The sequence below is a fragment of the Anneissia japonica genome, unplaced genomic scaffold (assembly GCF_011630105.1).
Source record: "Anneissia japonica isolate Jap-2015-1 unplaced genomic scaffold, ASM1163010v1 scaffold287717_len1600092_cov198, whole genome shotgun sequence".
Lineage (NCBI taxonomy): Eukaryota > Metazoa > Echinodermata > Crinoidea > Comatulida > Comatulidae > Anneissia > Anneissia japonica.
In genome coordinates, this window is record NW_022755469.1 from 345143 (window position 1) to 365220 (window position 20078).

Genomic DNA, 20078 nt, shown 5'->3' on the forward strand with positions numbered 1-20078 from the left:
ATCAATCAATCAATATTAATGGGCGATGTACGTGACTAACACCCAGAACATTAATTAATTAGATCTTCAGATAAGATGTATATTACTACTACAAGGAAACAACGCAAGCAAACTCATTTTATACGGTCAGGCTTGCGTCACGGTAAAAACTAAACAAGGAAGTTGACAAGAACATCAACAACCCCCGGTAACCTTTACTGTTTTCTTCAACCTTTTGTATTTGTCTTAATACTCTGTTTTTCTTTCATCTACATTTTTCTTCTTTAATTAATTTTTTTGTTTCTTTTCTTTAAATTATGAGTTTTTTTTCTTTTTGTCCTCCCATTATTCTTCCTTTATTCCTCCCCCTCTTCTATATCTTTTTCTGCAATACCACTTATAATCTTATAAATATTATCTTACACCATAAATTTCGTATACGAAACTATCTTATTCAAATAAGCAATACAAAAACTGGTGAATATAAACAAAGCGAATTCACCGTCGCCAAAAAAAAAAAAAAAAAAAAATATGCAGACTGAATATCCTGGCTCCTTGTAGACCACAAAACGAATCACTTGACAATCACGCAGTGCTACACAGTAACATTGATTGTATATGTTACTTGACAATCGTTTGTATGTAAATTAATACTTTTCCCAAGGCAATAACGGGTTAATAGCCCCCATACCTTGTGATATAAATACACGGCTATTGAGAAGGGTAGGCCTAATCCTCCAAGTAGCAAAGGCGATGAGCAAATACTTTGTTTGATTATTATTTTCGAAGCAATACTATTTAAAAAAAAAACCATAAACAAAAAAAACAAAAAACAAAAAAAAAAACCAAAAAACCCTTTAAGCGTTTTAAGTGCTACGGTATATCTGAACCCTATCTCACAGGATTGAAATTGATGATCAACTAGTATTATAATGGTCACTTTATATTTGCTGTTTTTTAAATCAATTTTCACACAATGAATTTTTAATAACATTCAATACCCAATATTGCAACCCTCAAGGTCATATAATTTTAATATTTTCTTAGGAGACGGATGTCACTATTGGTCATTCAGGATCGACTCGTGACTTTCGCAGATGAACCTGATTATCCACCTCATATAGGCCTATCAACATGTCCGGTAATTGGGTCATGCGACTTTTCAAAACCAGCACGTCATGGAGGCTACAACTTAATGGATTTGATATTAAAATAAATAAACTAAATAAAACTTCTCAAAATAGTTTTGTATGTCTAAATCTAGAGTATGCTTTAGCAAAAATACGTCAATTTTAAATTGGTTCGATTCAGTATTAAATCTCGTTATAGGGCCATGACCTCTCCTTTTATCAAAAAATTGTCATTTTTATAGTAAAACCTGAAATTTACCCAGCGTCTTTTGTGGTAAAAATATTTTTCCGCGGTAGAGCCAAAACTAATTGTATGAATGATGTTTGATAAGGCTGTGTTGCACTACGATGGACGGCACAGGATCGTACCAAATTACTTGACAAAGGCAGTGACATCTATTTTTTTTTCAACCCCCACCTCGTCCACAAAGAATGAACACTTTATAAACTAGTTGGCTTTTTAAGCACTAATGCTGTAGGGGGTAGATGACGAGATCCAGAGAAACATAAAAATTTACCTCTTGGTTGATTTCATGGCCTTGTTTTCCTTGTGAGAAGGGGTTTTAAAAAGGCTATTAGTTTGTTAATAATTGCACTCTGAGGCACCACGGACTTACACCGTAAATAATTATGATCTGCAAAGGCAGACTGATTGACTGATATTCAGAATTTTGTATTGACTATTGGTCACGCTACTGCATAGAGGCCTACCGGTTCATCCCTAAAAAATATTGGCCTAGGTCTGTACTAAGATTTACAGTGACAGGATATCTTGGCGGCATCAACAGAAGATGACAAGCGTTTTTCATAATGCAACAAGTTATAATGTAGGCCATGTTCGATAAGGTGCGGAGTGATAAATCTATCTACCGGATTTCGTATCACCTCCAAAGTAAAGGATGTGACTGCGCCGTTGTCAGGCACGAACTATGCGGATTCTTATAATGCGTTAAGTCCGAGATCTTTTTTAGTCATAGAACGAGGTTTCTTGGCGTTGTTTCCCCAGCAACGCGTTACTCATCAGATTATTGTGGTCAGAAATCATCAATTTTTAAATCTTTTTAAATAATGTTTCATTTAAGTGAAAGATGATTAAGATATTTCGCATCCGGCTTGATCGAAATATTAGTCTACTGTATTTTGTTTCAAGTGGAATTCAAGCAAACTTACTCGATAATGTTTATATTTATATAAATATTTAAAATTCCGGCACCGGTCTAAACAGTGACGTCAAGTCAATAAGAGAAGATTAAAAATAAGATGGACGCTTGGCCTAAGGTCATGTAATCTGAAAGTTATTGTAAAAATTTGAACAAGTAGACATATATATAACTCGTTAACCTTATTCAATGCATGAAAATCTGACTAGTGGAATAGAAAATGAAACTTGTAGGCCTATAAAGACCCAAATTCGATGAAAGAAAGAAAATATGTATGTGATGTGTTGCAATTATAATAATAAGAGATTGTTCGTGTTTAGAGGGATACAGGTACAGTAATAATATTACATTGTACCGGAAATCCAGGACACTTGAACTACTGTACTGTATTACGCCTACCTAAATACTGTACCTGTACTTTAAAGTTGGCAGCCTGGCTATTTATAGAGGGCGCTTTGATTTTTTTGCAATTATGGCTAGATAGAGTTTTGCAATGATATAGGCTACATGTACAAAAATCTATACATATACACTGGTTGTTTCCCAGTTATGTTGTATATGCGAGAATCAATGCTCTTATTATTTACTAAACTTCCTTCCTGGAGCCTTTCCAATGGTTTGACTTTTGCCCCTCACAAATGCAAAATTTTAAAATATTGATTTTCGTAAAGTTCCGGCTATATATTTCCTCCTCTTTTTCTCCATGACAAAATATTTTGAAGGTGTCAACTCCATCAGATACTTGGGAATAATTATATCCATTGATCTCAAATTTCATTCACAAATAGGCCTATCCTCCTTATACAAATCAACACCGTAAAATTTCAATATTTTAAAATCCACGCTTGACTCTACCTCCCTAGTTCATCTTTATAAATGTTATCCAAACCTACTGAATTTTCTTGTAATTCATATGGCCTTCTCCAATAATGTGATATGTCCTTTTTCCTCGTCTTCAAATTATCTTTGCTAAATTAATTTCAAACGGCTGCACTTCCTCATCTTACCTTTCTGTTTTTTCCCACAATATAACATCACTCCCTTTGAAAAAAAAAACTTTCTTCTTAAATTTATTTGCAAAATTGTCCAATATACTGATCATCCGCTTAACGTTTTCCTTCCACCTGTTAGAACAATGACTATGCCCCTCGTAAAAACAGTTAATCATTCCGTTTCCGATTCAATGCACGTCTAGATTTCAAAACTTCCCCATTCTTTATTCACTATAAGTATACTGTAAACATTGGCCCATTCTCCGCCACAACATCTGATATTAAGCAAGCCACACTTTAATTCTATTCAGTAGAATTGGTCCATTAATTTAAAATTCCTTTTATGTAATAATTGCATTATTATCTTGTTTTTTTATTTATTGTATATTATTATTATTATTATTATTATTATTAATATTATTATCATTATTATTATTATTATTATTATTATTATTATTATTATTATTATTATTATTATTATTGTGAAGATATTGTTAATGCGGATATTTGCCCTTGATTGCCCTAGTAGCTAATAATATTGAATTGAATTTTTTGCCCAAGCGCCTGTCTTTAAGCCTTTATTTTATATTTTATTTTAATTGTTAATTTTGATATTACTATTAAAGGCTTTTGTTTTTTTTTATAACGTTTGTGTGATACAATGAAATATTTTTCTTAAAGTACGCCTACTTCATTCATTGGACTATACAGTTTGACTTCTTATTAAAATTCTACCTACAGAATGAAATAACGTGTGAATTTAAGAAACAAACAAAAATGACAATGGTATTGTTATCTTGGTTTTCTTCGGCTTCTCAAGAAACATTTGTTCCCTAAGTAAATCTCACTTAACTGTCCAAATGTTCTGTTTTTTGTCATTTCTGGTGTCTTTGTTGATCACCAGTTGGTTATCTTTTTTTATTTATTTATTATTGCGCCTTGTAGGTCTATCCTTTGGAAAAGGCTGCGCGGTTAATTTTTCTGTATAGTAATATTGTGTAAATTCTATAGCTGAAAGATTTTGATGTAGAACCTACTACAATTTATTATAGGGTAGGTCTAGTAATTTATCGACACCTCAGCCATTGGCGCCCTTTCTACATTTTTGGGGGTACAAAGGTAAACGGATATTGGGCCTATTTGTTTGATAGCTTATGCATTATAGGCGATAGTGTCAACATATCGAGTTCGTGCATTGATAAGGGGATCTCCCTAATTTAACTGTGCCACTACTACCAATAAAACTATGCGGCCCAAAAATATATGATTAATATTTAAAACACTATTCAGTTTTCAATATTCTTCATATAAAATAATGAAAATATATTGACAGATTTGATAAATTTATATCATTTAATTGTTCTTTTTCGAAATAATTCTGATTACAAATAATATTGACGATTGAACCATTTAAAACAACCGTCCACGATCAATATCGTGTTTTACAGCATACCGATAAAAGTAAGAGGGGGGAGAGAGAGCAGGTATTTGCTGAAAATTGTTATGTTTTGATTGAATATTTCAAGACTAAAGCAGGCAAACAAGTTGAAAGTGTTGCCCAGGAAAAGTTGGCAATCATTAGGCCTTTCTGAAGGTAAGGTTAATTTTGTCAATTATTGACTTAGGCCTAGCTAGGCATTTGCCTCTAGTAGGGCAGGCCTAGGCGACGTCAGTTTAGGCTACGCACCAGTTCGGCCGGGAGATATTCAATGCCCAAATAAGGGTTATTGTATGGAACGCCGAGTAGTGTAATCAATGCGTGAATTAGGTATCACAGTGCAACGTTGGCCGCAGGTTAGGGGGTATGCTGTATTGGGAAATCATCCGTAATAAAATCGAATTGTTGAAATAAAGAGTATAAATAAAAATGTATTGTTTGTTTTTACTTCCACTTATGCACTTGTTCTTGTCAATTGTAGTCCTGGCCCCTCCCCCTCCCCACGGACACGGACCTTGTGGGGACTTAGCCAGTAATTTTCAAAACGGTTACATGCATGTGAAAGTCCCTGCCACCTCCCAGCAATGGAATGCAAGGCATCGTTTAACATATATCCCCAGCTAAGTCCCCGCCACTTACTGCCGTAGTCCCGGTAAAATGCCCCGCTAATAAATGATTGGATGATAAGACCAACTTGAAGGTCTAGGCCCCTAGGTCCCTAGTCTAGGTCTAAATCGGAGAAACATGTGAGAGCAAGTTAGGCAGGAGCTAGGCCAAGTAGATGAGCTTGCTTGATGGAAGCACTATGCATGCGTATCACTAAGCAGATTTCCATAGAAGTTTGGAAAAGTGCGAACAAAAAGGAGACAGGTTGACAGATTGATCATAGAAAAAGTAAATAATTGATTGATTGAATGGTAACTGATTGAAAGAATTTAATTATTCAATATCAAAACAGAAATTAGGCCTAAATAAGAAAATGAATACATGTAGTAGCAACAGATTTCCTTGCCTTCGCTCATGTACTGGCATATTTTTGATGCAAACTAGGTCAAATTCATGGTTCACAAATTTTCACGCAACACATTCACACGCGCTGCCACCTCGGCCCTCAGCGTTGTGTGGTTGGAGGTTCAATTTTATTATGTAATTTATACCGTGATCTATAAAAAATGAAACCATGATGATAGACCTAAAGTACCGGTAGCCGATTTTTTAATTACCAAAACAGACAGTGTTGACTGAATGCCAGGCCTATTGTAGGACCAGACCCGGTTTGACAGCACTAGGCTAGGCTAGGCTAGGCCTACACACCCGAAACCGCGGCTACTCTAACATATAAAATTTCCGGCCCTTTCGAGTCCTTTTACATCTACGGGTAAATTTTAGGTACGTTCCAGCAATACGGGGACACAACTATGTGTACGTCCCCGGCTAAGTCCCAGCTAGTGCCCCACTATGGCCCACGTCCGGGACTACAATTGACAAGTGCATTAGAAGAACACAATACCGTTTAAATATGTAATTTAGTACATTATTATTAAGATTGATTGTTTTACGGAGCAGTTTTAATAGCATAATTTTTAGTTAAGAAGTGTTTTACATTTTAATTTTATCCTGCAAAATATTCCAAGTTGAAACTTTATTGCTTGGAAGAAATTTAAAAACAGTGCTGGTCAGCAGCCTGTCAGTGTCGGTCGGAAATTTTGAGTGCCAGACGGGGCATCAGTAATATGATTTTTTGTGGCGTTTATATACTTCCTGCTGCAAATCAGTCAATCAACCATTTAAGCACGTATAGGCCTAGACATAATATACATCAAAACATAAAGCATTAAATACTGTAAGCTTTAATAACATTACGAAAAATATAATCAAAATCCACTGATTTGGCAGTACAGTATATTCATATTATCAACATTCTTCTTCTTCAATAATATGCATCGACACTATAATATGAAAATAATAAAATCCTTTGGTTTGATTATCAACATATAAATTCGCTTGTTTCAAATAGATAAATGAAATATATGAATCTTAAAACATTATTATTAACTTACACAAACCTACTGTAATAAAATCCACTGTTTGTCTCAAATAAATAAAACAAAATATATGAATCTTAAAACATTATTATTAACTTACACAAACCTAATAAAATTCACTGTTCGTTTGTTTCAAATAGATAAAACGAAATATATGAATCTTAAAACATTATTATTAACTTACACAAACCTAATAAAATCCACTGTTTGTTCGCAAACTCATCGCAGTAATAATGCCATTGAATTGCTTGAAACCACATTAATTAATTTACAACATAAAGACCTGATAATACAACACCAAGTCATGGATCTGTAGCAACAATAGATTAACCACACACGAATAATAAAATCCATTTCATTTGGTTTGATTATCAACATATGATTGTATATATAATGTACATTCGTTTGTTTTAAATAGGTAAAACAAAATATATGCCATCTAAATCATTATTTATTAACTTACACAGGAATTACAGAAACCTAATAAAATACACTGTTTTGGCAAACTAATGGCAGCATAATAATGCCCTGATTCCCTTAAAACCACATTGCTTATTTGGCAGCATATTAAGACCAAGGTAATTCAACAGGACGCACATCTCTGCTCTCGAACATAGCGCGTGCGTGCAGTCCTTTGATCTTTACTGTGGCATCGACAATCAGATACTAGTTGCGAGTACAGCCGTCAATTATTAGTCTATGCGTGCCATACGTTTTATGGTGTTAGTTACTATTTTATTAATTTTGGGTACTTCGCAATGTCTGTTTCATCTGATTTCTTTTGACCGCGAGCTTGTTAAATGCTTCTATAAACTGAAATTTGATTTAGGTAACACTAAACTGTCATTTTGACAATGTTGGACTGAGGTGCACAAATCGAACATTTGAGTAGATACAGAACATTTATTATTTTTTTTCGTGAAGTGAGTCTCATGAACAACAATACACCACAATATCGGTAAAATTATTGTTGAAATGAAGAATATAATTTCAGTTTAATGTTAGTGCAAAATATAATTAGGCCTTTGTAATCACTGCACGATGCACAATTATCATGGCAACTAACACGCGCGTGGGTAATTCGTCACGTACGCTTTATGGTCTGGTTGCTATGGTTTTTGTGACGTTCAGCATGTAGGGATGCACGTGCACCTAGAATGTCGATGCCAGAGTTATAACCTTTGATGTCCCGAGATGTGTGTCCTTCTGTTGAATTGTCTTGTTAAGACCTAACAATAAACATGAAATAATGGATACTGTAGCAGCAGATTAACCACACACACACACACACACACACACACCCACCCACACACACACACACACACACCCACCCACACACACACACCCACACAAGTACAGCATACACAGCTCTGCGTCTACTTGGCGTTCCATACAAGAGTAGACAGGCCTAGGTAGCCGGGTAGCCCATGGAGTAATATAAATAGCTTCATAACAGCTCTGCGTCTACTTGGCGTTCCATACAACTATATCGCGACCGAACTCATTCACAGCCGAACCGGTCCTACACCAGCTAGGCTAGGAGGACTCAGGAGAGGTGGCTAGTCTTCTAGGCCTATTCCTACATACAGCAGTTGTGTTGAGTAGACCAAGAGTAGACAGGCCTAGGTAGCCGGGTAGCCCATGGAGTAATATAAATAGCTTCATAGCATCAGTTACAGTTTCTCAAGCTAGACCAGAGCTACCATTTCTATATAGAAAGTCCGGTGTTACTATAGACACTGCTGTCTTGTATAATTACTTGTTCATTTTTTTCAACAGTTCATATGAAATACGTGCATTAACATCTGTCAACATTTCCAAAACAAAAGTCAAAACGCGTCTTTTCTTTTGTTTTAGTTTACAGAACTGGGAATTCTAAGCACTTCGAAACTGTCTTTAAGTGTTATTTATTATTATAACAATATTTTGCATTTAATAAAAATCATTTATGTATAATATAAAATTATTTTAAAATGTTATGCAACACCCCGTTTCATTAACATTTTATTTTTAGAACAAAAACTGAAAAATGTCAAGAAGGAGGAAACTGGTGGTAAACTCCACATTTGATGATGACCACAAAGAGCTGCATCCGTCAGATGATAACAGTCGCTTTTTTGCAAAGGGTAGAGACTTTGAAAGTCGCTACGTAAACCACAAGTACACAAAACAGGAACGTGAACTATTAGCAACATACGAAAGCTTAGATTACCTTCCGCCTCACAGCCATGCTTACAAGAGTTGGCTTCGAAAACAGCCGGCGAGGTGGGTAGTCAACTTAATTAACATATCATTGCCTGTTCTGTATCAGGACAAGTATTTGTGCATTTTTCTGCCTCTTCTTCCGTTCCTTGCTTGCCACACCATCAGTCTTTCGGGCCAGCTTCCATCCTACATTCATTCCACATGTCCAATCTCTCTGTTAAGCTTGGTTTCCATAAGATCGCTCCCCCTATCGGCGACAGTTGTTAGGAAGGTGGAATCTGGTTCAATGTTGCCGATTGCGTTGCAGGCGAATCAGGGTGCATTGCTAGCTGCCCCCACGCAATCGGAAAGGCACCCCAATTTGCAATCAGCACCCCAATTCGCAATCATCCTTCCTGACAACTGTCGGTGACTGTTGCCGATAGGGTGAGCGAAACCTAGCTATAAAGTATATTCTTTAGTCTTGTATAAAATTGCACCCAATAAAAGGCAGAATAGCCTGTTAGTGACAGCTAGGTTAACAAATTTATTGCGGAAAAATTTATTTGAAGTTTGTTTCTATTTCTAGGTTGGAGTGGGATCGTTGGCTAATGATGGCATTCATTGGATTTTCTACAGGTTTCATAGGCTTTCTGTTACATCAAGCTATTGATCTTATATCAGATTATAAATGGGAAAAAACAGAAGAATATCTGAAGGTATGTATGGTGATATGCCTCAACAATTTGTTACATAAATCTCTGAATAGTTTTATCTGGTTATAAATCCAATAAATTTATCAATTTTAGAACCAAACTCTATTTTTTTCTTTTTTTCTAGCTAACATATCTTGATGTGAAAAGAAGAGAGAGATTTAATTGAGATAAATCTGAAAAGTGAATCAAGTATATAAATACTAGAACATGTTTTGCCATGGAATTATTATAGTTTGTCAGAATTTTGTTCATATCAAATCAAATTACTTTTACTTGGTAAACAGTGTCAGGAGGGTCGGATCAAATTACTTTTACTTGGTAAACAGTGTCAGGAGGGTCGGAGATTGGCCTTCAGTTTTGGGGAATTCTGATGTTCTTTAATTATTTTTGGTAACTTCGATATGTTAATGAGCCAATCACAGGAAACAGTAAAGTTCCCCTACACCCACAAATTACAAGATATACATCAGTGGCATGTTTTCGATTTGTCAATGGCATGTGTTTATCATTTATATTATTTTGTATTTATATACAGTATAGTGGAGTGGAGATGAATATCGTAGTGGCTAAGATGCTTGCCTTGTAATCCCAGGGTCGGTTCAATTCCTATCACAGCACAAACTTTTTTTAAAAATCAACTCCACTCCCTAAGCCTCAATAAGAGACTTTGTTTACAAAGCATCATTCCATCTTGTAAGTGACGAGTAAAATTGCTGTTGAAGGAAATCAACAAATAAACAAATATATTTGTATATATTTTTGTTGCAGGAAAGCTACATCAAGTCTTGGGGCTGGTTGTATGGCATCAGTCTTGCATTGGTACTCATTGGTAGTAGTATTGTTGTGGTAAGTGAAAGCGCCTACAGGGGCAGATCTAAATTTCTCAAACTGGGGGTGGTGAGTGGAGGGGGTGGTGGGAACCAAATTATGAGAGTTAAGTGGAGAGCGCTAGCAGCAGTGGCAAATTGATGTGGCCAGAGGCCCTATTGAAATATTTTGTATATTCTACTTCTTATTTCAATACATGGCATCGGCATGCATTGAAATTTAAAAATGTAGAGCTAAATGGAGAAGGGTAGGGGTGAAGGGACCTGCCTCTCTTATGCATTTGAGGCTTTATGTGTATTACTTTTACATACATTCGTATACTCACAGTATTTATCATACTGAGATTGTGCGACAAGGAAAAAATTTGAATTTTTCTATTTGTCTTACAGTTCCTGAGACCATCTGCTGCTGGGTCTGGAATGCCGGAATTAATCGGTTTTCTGAATGGTACGCTGGTACGAAACATCTTCAATATTAAGACATTGATAGTGAAGTTTTTCTCCTGCTTGTGTGCTGTTAGCAGTGGATTACCTGTTGGCCCAGAAGGACCCATGATTCACATGGGGTAAATAGACTTATTATTTTAATTCTCATCTAATAGGAAGAATAGTTTGAAGTAGTTTTATTCATCATCATTGTCATCATCATCGTCATCATTGCCATCATCATTATTATCATTATCATCATATTATGTTGTATATATGTTATTTATTTGTTATGATTAAACTGTACCACTTTTAAAATCAGTGTAATAGTACTGAAAGTGTCTACAATATAAAGAAAGAATAAATAAAATAAAATCATCATTGCCATTATCGTCATTATCATCATCATCATTGTCATCATCATTGTCATTATCATCATAATTGCCATTATCTACGTTATCATTATCATCATCAAAATCATCATTATATGGTTAAATAAAAAGCAATAAACAGTTACTTTTATGCTCTATAGTCATTTGTATTTTTTTATTCATTTTTAATTGCTCATTATGCTTTATATATCCTTGCATTTTCAGATCTTTGATTGGATCAGGATTGAGTCAGTTTAAGTCAAGAACATTAGGTTGCACTCTGCCATTCTTTGAACGATTCCGCAATCCTGAAGACAGGTATGTCAGAACATGTATTCTAATAAAACAATATTGAAAAGTTGAATAATTTTAACCATTGATATTATAGTCTGTTGATAGTCCATGATGATAATTTGCAGTAAATTTTCTCTGCCAGTGGAGAAATTATCTAATGTATTCATAGTTTACTTTACACATCACATTGTATTTTCATTCACTTTCACCATTTTGTCTGTTTATATCTTCTAGACGCAACTTTATTTCGGCGGGATCAGCAGCAGGTGTGGCATCTGCATTTGGCGCACCTGTCGGGGGTCTGCTGTTTGCGATGGAGGAGGTGTCGTCTTTCTGGAGTATGAAACTCTCTTGGCAAATTTTCTTCTGTTGTATGATATCAACATTTACCACAGATTTGTTCAACTCAGCATTCCAAGCCTTTCGTTACCAGGGACAATTCGGTTTATTCACATCAGAAAAATACATTCTTTTCCAGGTAAAATTTTATGTTTAATTTTTGCTGATTCAGTAGCAAGTACGCTCAAAAATTACAGGAGGAAACTTTGTGATAAAGTCATATACCCAATTCAAAATTTTATACAGGGCGCATGCCAGAAACAGTTTTCTAGGCATCTCCTGCTCCATCGCATCCGTGTGAATGTTTATAAATATGAGGCACGCCATCCCGAAACCATGAGACTGTCGCTATTGCTAAACTGAGTAATTAGCATAAGAATGTGCAGGCTTTTATACTTTAGTACAGAGAAGCTGTAGTACTTTTACTCATAACTTTAGCAATAGTAAGTTGATTCCAGTAAATGACCCATCATTTTGAAGCTTATTATAATGTGGAGAATAAAAATGTATTAAAAAGTTAATTTTCATATTTTGGGTCACTGGTGCTATTTTCGGATGGCAAGATTAGCACATTGTCCAGTGTAATATATGTGTAATAAATGCAAACCCTAAACATTTACTGTAGGATGTATCTCTGCGAATGCTCACAGGGCACTGTGTAGATTATCTTTTACTACAGCGTCACACGTGACATGTGATGCTGCAGTCACGTATACATGACACGTCTTCACTGTATGCGTATCAGTTGTACCACCTTTTAGTAAGGCTTGGACTCACTTATGTGAAGACGAATTGCGATTTCAAAAAAAAAAAAATCTTAGGAAATCAATTTAACATTAAGTCTACATTGCATGTAGTGTTTTGTCTTGTGTGAATCGGATATAAGTTTTGTTTATGAGGCTTAGGCAGTGTGGTTGTTTTTAGTATAATGTGAAAGGAAACTCATAGCATTTTGCAGGAATTAGAATTAAAGACCAGCTATTTACATCCACGTTCTAAATGCGTATATGTTGATAACATGTGACCTTCATTACTTTACAGGTTCGCGAAGGCTTAGATGTAAACATTCTTATGTTCTTCCCGACTGTTATTATCGGTGTAATTGGTGGCGTTCTTGGAGGCCTGTTTGTATTTTGTAATCTTAAGATGGCAAGATTTCGGAGAGCCAAGTTAGCAAAAATAGGGGATCCACTGAAGAAGAAGTTTGTTAGGCTTCTCGAACCCTGTATCATTATTGTAAGTCATGACTGTGATCTTGTATTTTTATTTTATTCACATCCAAAAACTTTAACCTATTCAGTATGGACAAATTATTTTCTTATCTGATAAGTAATATAAATATACAGTTTGCCTTCCAATTCGAGACCACCCTTGAGACCTATAAATTTTGGGTGGTCTCGGAGTTTGGTCTCCATTTAGATGGCTAGCTATGTGTCAAAATGTTGAGGATTGTTATTTAGGTCTTTGGAAAAGTGGTCTCGAATTAGAGGGGTCTCGGATTGGAGGGTGCACTGTACTTGTAATTTAAAACTTTCAAAAACACTGAAAAGAAATATAGTAATGAAAAACTGTTTACTTCAAGCTACATTATTACATTAACATGCAAGTTTATAAAATATAAAAGCTGATATACAGTATTGCATATTTAAAAATGAATTTTGTTTTCTTTGTAGACAATAGTAGCAACAGCCAGTGTGTTTTTACCAGCTGCATTTGATTGTAGTCCTCTAACATGTTACTATGAAAAAGAGAATGCAAAGTAAGAAAAACTTTTCTGAGATATTTCAATCACCAACTTGGGTAATGATAAATACATAACCAGTGCGACATAAATTCATATATTATTACTTTTATGTTGCTAGATTGATGGTCATCCAAATCATGGTGCTAAGTTTATGGTCATCTTAATTATGGGACTAAATTGATGGTCATGGTGCTAAATAGATGGTCATTTTAATCATAGCCTTAAATAGATGGCCAATCAAATGATGGTGATACACGGTCATCCTTATCATGCTGCTAAATAGATGGCCATCCTAATCATTCTCATAAATTGATAGTCTTTCTTAATAAGCTGATAAATTGAAGTTTCTTTATTTCATTATTCTACACCCTTTTACAAATTTCTGTTTTATTCAAGACCTTCGAAAGAATTTAGTCTTAAATGTTTGGACTCTGCCGCAGGGTTTACCGAAAGCAGTGTCAGCCACTACACATGTCCTGAAGGAACTGTCATAAGAGAAGGCGAGAACATTACATTCTCAAATGATACATTCAATCAGGGTGAGTTTTGGGTATTATGCGGTCTGGTAGTTAAAGCGCTCATTTTTCAATATTGTGGTTTTGGGTTCAATAGTTCAATTAAATGAACAGGATTATAGTTACAAAAATTTAAAGCAACTTCACTCACAAAATGTCACAAAATGTTTGGATTTATTACCAGTTATACTCTGGGGTGACGCCATCTGGCGTGCATGTGCATGTTGAACATTTCAGTACAATTTTTTTAAAGGAGCAAGATCCTGAGATATTGCCCATTTCATTACCAGAAACTTACTCCTCAGTATCTGCCACTGGCAGATCTTCTAATTAATACTCAACTAAAACCAATAAGTTATTTTATTTACATTTCTTTATTACTCGAATTTGAATCTTAAAACTACAATATATTTTTTTTATGTATGTAGTTGCCACCTTATTGTTTGTGACTGGTGAAGAGGCTATCCACCATCTCTTCTCTCGGGAAACACACTGGGAGTTCACCTTTGGCCCTCTGTTTACGGTACTTATATTTTATTTCATCATGGCTTGTTGGAGCTGTGGACCATCCATTTCCAGTGGATTAGTTGTACCTATGCTGTAAGTATTTTTGTTATTTGTGAATTTGTTTATTTATTTATTTGTTCTTTATACTTGGTTACTGATTCAGTACAATGTTACTGTTCTTGCCAAGGGGCCCATTATGTATAAAACATTAAGAATGACATGGATAACAACACAAAATATTTAAAAAAAAATCATTAAATAGAAGAATGATGAATAAGAATTACCTATCCCCCGTATTTCAAATTTGAGAACCCCGAAAAATAAATCTTCTTCTACCAGAGTCAGTTATGACTTTGGGCAACATTTAATTTTCCTGCAAAACTGGATCTGTTCGAATAGTAATGTGAACAAAACAGTTTTAAAAACTTTGATGGGGATTCATAGTAGTCTTTAATTCCTCTTATAATTTATCTTTATATTTTGTATTTTGTACCTATGGGTTTATTTTGTCTAAATTACAGTTAATTCATTGCATTGATATCTGTCACAGTAATTAATTTAAAAATTATGTTTAATAATCAGTTAATTTGAAGTTCTTTTATTGTCCCTTTCATTCTTTCATTAGATACATTGGCGCCCTCTATGGTCGGATAATAGGTTTAGTGATGGTAACATTGTTTGGTGTGCATTCGACAGCTGATTCCTATTGGGCGTGGATGGATCCAGGAGCGTTCGCCCTCATTGGTGCTGCATCATTTTTTGGGGGCGTATCTCGCCTGACAATGTCTCTTACAGTCATCATGGTAATACAATCATAAATATTGATCCATAGAATCTAAAAAAAATAATTGTTCACAGGCATATTACAATATATATTTTATTCAAATATTTTTTAGTGTAGATGCAATTTAGAACAGGTTGCATTGCAGTCTCTGAAGGTTTTGAGTTCAAGTATTGTGATACCAGTTCCGTATATTCTTGCATATAAGACAAGGCTTTAAATACCAAATTACTGTACTATCGAAAAACAGGGGGTTGTCTTATACGCGTAACCCATACAAATTGTACCATGTTCGTCTTTATGTGCCAATCATCTGTATCATGCAGAGTTACTACTGAATGAAGCTAAAACTGTTAGAGTGAATAAATGCAATTTTAAATGCGGTGGAATAAAATTTTATAAACATTTAAAAGCCCGTAAAATGGTATTACAGCATATGGAAGATTAGCCCTAAATTTGGTTTCCGTTTTTAGCGAGCTAGATACAGTATGAAGACCATAAAGAGCAGTGAAAAGTCAGAATTCCAACAGTGAAACGTGGGGGGGGGGTCATCTTATGCACCCAACATAATAAAATCATGCAAAAAATCATCCCAAACTTGGGGGTCGTCTTATATGTGGATTGCCTTATACGACTAAAACAACCCCAATCTCAAAGCCTCAATATAGGCATTTTAGAGCCTTATTCCGTACTGTAATTGGCTAGTGTATATGTTGTTAAATGTGAAATAAATCAAATGCTCTTTATACAGTAATTCTGTCTATTTTAAATTATCTTTTTTCTAATGATATTTAAATTCATTTTTTTTTTTTAGATGGAGATCACTAATGACATTCAGTTTCTGCTTCCAATCATGGTTGCTATTATGGTCGCTAAGTGGGTTGGAGATGCGTTTACCCATCCCATCTACCACGCCCTTCTTGAAGTCAAATGTATTCCGTTTCTTGATTCAGAACCTGTAATATTTCATGATGGCAAAAGATTAAGCAACTAATGTATTGTATTTAACAATAATAATATTAAGCAGCATATTTAAAAGTGAGTGTGGAGTAAGTGAAGGGCCTGCTGAGCTTGCTGCAAACAGGGGCGGATCCAGAGATGTCCAAAGGGGGGGGGGGCTGATCAAGACAACAGTACCCTAGCGGATCCAGGGTCATGTCCCAGCAAAATGTTGTTTTATAGACGCTTGAAAATAACCTGTGAGGCGTTTTGGGTAATCAATTATTTTTGCTTTCCTTCTTTTTTTTTTTCTTTTTTTTCAAAAAGGTTGGGGAGGGGGGAAGCAGCCCAGATCCCCTCTAAATCCGCCCTTGGCAAAGGGTACATGAAAATTGCTGAGAATTAAACAGCCTTACTTTGGCAATTGGTCTACTGAGTCGGTATACAATTGTGTCATATTTTATACCATCCCACTGACTTATACTCTTATGAACATAACATTCGTTATTTCAACAGAAACGAACTGTGTATTTTACTCTCTCACGAATCACTGTTTGAGCGAACAGACGCAGCACAAGATGATCAAATAGAAATTCCTAAGTTAGATTACCAACAGGTAAGACGAGTCGGCTGTTCTATCGTAAATACAAAATTAAACAACAGAAAATATTGGTGCCGCTATTGTTATTTGAGTTTTTTTGTCACAAGCACGTTTTCATCAAAACACTGGTATGCTGTTTCTCTCTCCTGAAAAATTTGTGTGAACAGAAGCTTGAGAATAATTATAAATTAATGTTAGCATTAGAGGGCAATGTTTTTCGTCATTTATATTGGGATTTATACTAACGTTGCTACACTAGTTATATTTCCATTCGCTTTTATTGAATTTGAGTTTATTCAGAAAGTCATCAAACATACTCAAATTGGAAAAATATAAAGATAAAGTATGATGGGATTGTCCAGGATAACCCAATAAAGCCCAGGGGCCTATTTTCAGTGGGTTATATATAAAATCAATCTTTGTACTATTTTGTATATCATTATTATATTTTTTATTATTTTGTATATCATTTCCATTATTACGGTATTATTAATCACCATGGAAGTACAATATACTTATCAAACATTTTAAATATTTTTTTATTTTATTAGGTTGCTGTAGAGAATTTAGAAAACGCAGAACTTTTGGAGGAGCGTTTGCATCAGTATTGTGAAGAGGATCTTTTTCAAAATCTAACTATTGACCTGGTACAAAAAAAATTTAAAAATTAATATTGTTGATAGAATAATAAGAATGATTGATATTCCTGGGATAATGACCTCAATTCCCTTTTTTTGGCAATGCTTGTCCTATTTTTCCCCAAGGAATAATGCATGAAGGCGTATTATATCAGTGGTTTATCGACTGTATATGTATTCAGGGGCGGATTTAAGGTTGGGGGAGCATCTGGACCCAGCCTCCTTCCCTTCAGAAAGCTAAAAAAAGGGAAAAGAAAGAAAAAGAAATTATTGATCGGCCACAACGGCTCAGAGCATATTTCTGGGCGTCTAAAAGACAAAAATTTTCCAGGGAAATTCCCCCGGACCCCCTGGGGTATTGTTGTCTATCGATCGCCCCGCCCTTCGGGGACATCGGGGGCCCCCCTTTCGGACATTTCTGGATCCGCCCCTGGTATTAACATTATGAGTGGGGGAGGTTGGGGAAAGCTATGGGGAAATGATGGGAAAGTCTGGGGTACTGAGCTGCTACTTGGAGAAATGAGGTGATTTCTAACTACTTTAGTGTAATTTGTTTGCTTAGCAAGTTAACAGTGTGGGTACCTGGATTGGTGGTGGGAGAGGGGTACATAATGTTTTTGTGGGCTTCCATCGTGCTTAAATATGCCAGTGATCTTAACATGCATAATTAAGTTAAGATTTCTCTGTTCTATTTTTAGAAACCATACATAAATATGTCCGCACCATGCATTCCCAACTCATTTTCGCTCCACCGGACATATATAATATTCCGTACACTCGGTCTTCGTCATCTCACCGTGGTAGATAATCAGAACTGCGTAGTGGGAATGATTTCACGCAAAGACCTGATGGGATACAAGATAGAAGAGAAGATCGCTCCTGTACTAGAACGATCACAACGAGTGGCAATAAATCCGGTTGAAATGGTTGATGTAAGTACGCAAATATAATCTGAGTGCAGCCTCAGTGACCACTTTTAGAGTGGATGCTCATGAGCAAGATTGTGTAACATCATTACTTAATCATCATAATGCATGTGGACGTACTGACCATTTCAGAACCCAAGCAGTGCTTTTTGTTCTTGTGGATTTTTGTGCTCATCCTGTGTTAAATGCTGTGTGAGTACTTTTGTGCATCTCAATGTCTGGTGCCACATATCTTTGCAGATGTGAATTATCTATTTTTATATCTCATCATCTATTTAACTTCATCTTTCCACCTGTACAAACATGGTTTGTGAATTCCCTAGTCTGATGAATAGACCTCTCAATCTTCAACATGTCTGTCTATTTCTCTATCTATACATCTATCTCTCGTTTATCCAACTTCATATAATAAAAATTATAAAACACCGTCTACCACTCTATGTACCTGTCAACAGTTTCTGTCTACCTGTCGACAGTATCTGTTTACCTGTCGGCAGTAACTGTCTACCTGTTTATCTTTATAAAGTCTCTCTCATCATCTATAATTTCTTGTATCTGTTGGTTTACTAATATACTTGTCATTGTTAGTGTGTGTTATCTTAAGTAAGCATAGTCATTTAGTTCACAAACATATTATTGTTGATAGTTTTACATTATATTTAGTTGATAGGTTACTCACTTGTTATTCATATAAATATAAAATACTATAATAATTTTTTTTACTAACAAGTAAATCTATGGTATCATATTTTACCCATTTTTACTTTATAAATAGATAGACATATACTGTATTACTGAGGAAATTAATATATAAAATAATAATTAAATACTTAATACTGTAAAAATAAGGACATTTATTGATAATGATTTTACTTATCATAATAATAATCATATTAATGATAATAATAATCATAATTTTGAGCATTGTTTAAAGAATAATGCATATTTAAAACAATAAATAAATTGACATAAAAACCAATCATAATTGATCTTAATTCATTGAAGCTTTTGTCATTTGAATATGACGACATCACAATATTGTCAAATCAAAAGATAGTCAGTGTGCCCCATCATCATGTGCGCCTTCATCATCTTGTATATCTTGTGCACTTGTCCCAAGTCGGTTTCCTGTTAATTATTTTGGCGTCGTCCGTCCTAATTAGGTGCTCGGTCAAGACCCACCACTTTGTTAGTGATGGACAGAAGAAAGAGATACAATGCATTAAAGTTCCTCGAAAAGGTTGTGGATATGGAGGCGGGACAACATGAACAAAGTAAGAGATGAGTCCTGAGCATGCACACCTACTTGTAGCAATTCCAGACAAAATTAAGGATTGAAGATCATAGCACACAATGGACCTTTTTACAATGTATTTCTTAAATACAAATCTGGATAAACTGATTATTGCCATTTTTTTCCCCTTAAATTTCCACCCCTACAAAGAAATAGAACCGTCCATCCATGGGTACCACATGTCCACATCAGTGCACCTATGTTCATCCTCATTTCTTTGTCGCTGGGGTAA

The 20078-nt window shown here is 35.1% G+C and overlaps 1 protein-coding gene across 1 annotated transcript; it reads left to right on the top strand.

Moving 5' to 3' along the window:
- The first annotated feature begins 4721 nt into the window (after window positions 1–4721).
- LOC117123448 (chloride channel protein B-like) lies at window positions 4722–19705 on the top strand. The gene is made up of 18 exons (XM_033269363.1): window positions 4722–4855; window positions 8759–9009; window positions 9518–9647; window positions 10413–10490; window positions 10862–11037; window positions 11494–11586; window positions 11797–12040; window positions 12943–13137; window positions 13575–13660; window positions 14042–14184; window positions 14589–14760; window positions 15293–15470; window positions 16263–16422; window positions 16476–16497; window positions 16904–17003; window positions 17540–17635; window positions 18325–18558; window positions 18685–19705. The coding sequence occupies exons 2-18, from the start codon at window positions 8774–8776 to the stop codon at window positions 18796–18798; spliced, it is 2457 nt and encodes an 818-aa protein (XP_033125254.1). The 5' UTR covers window positions 4722–4855; window positions 8759–8773; the 3' UTR covers window positions 18799–19705.
- The last annotated feature ends 373 nt before the right edge of the window (window positions 19706–20078 follow it).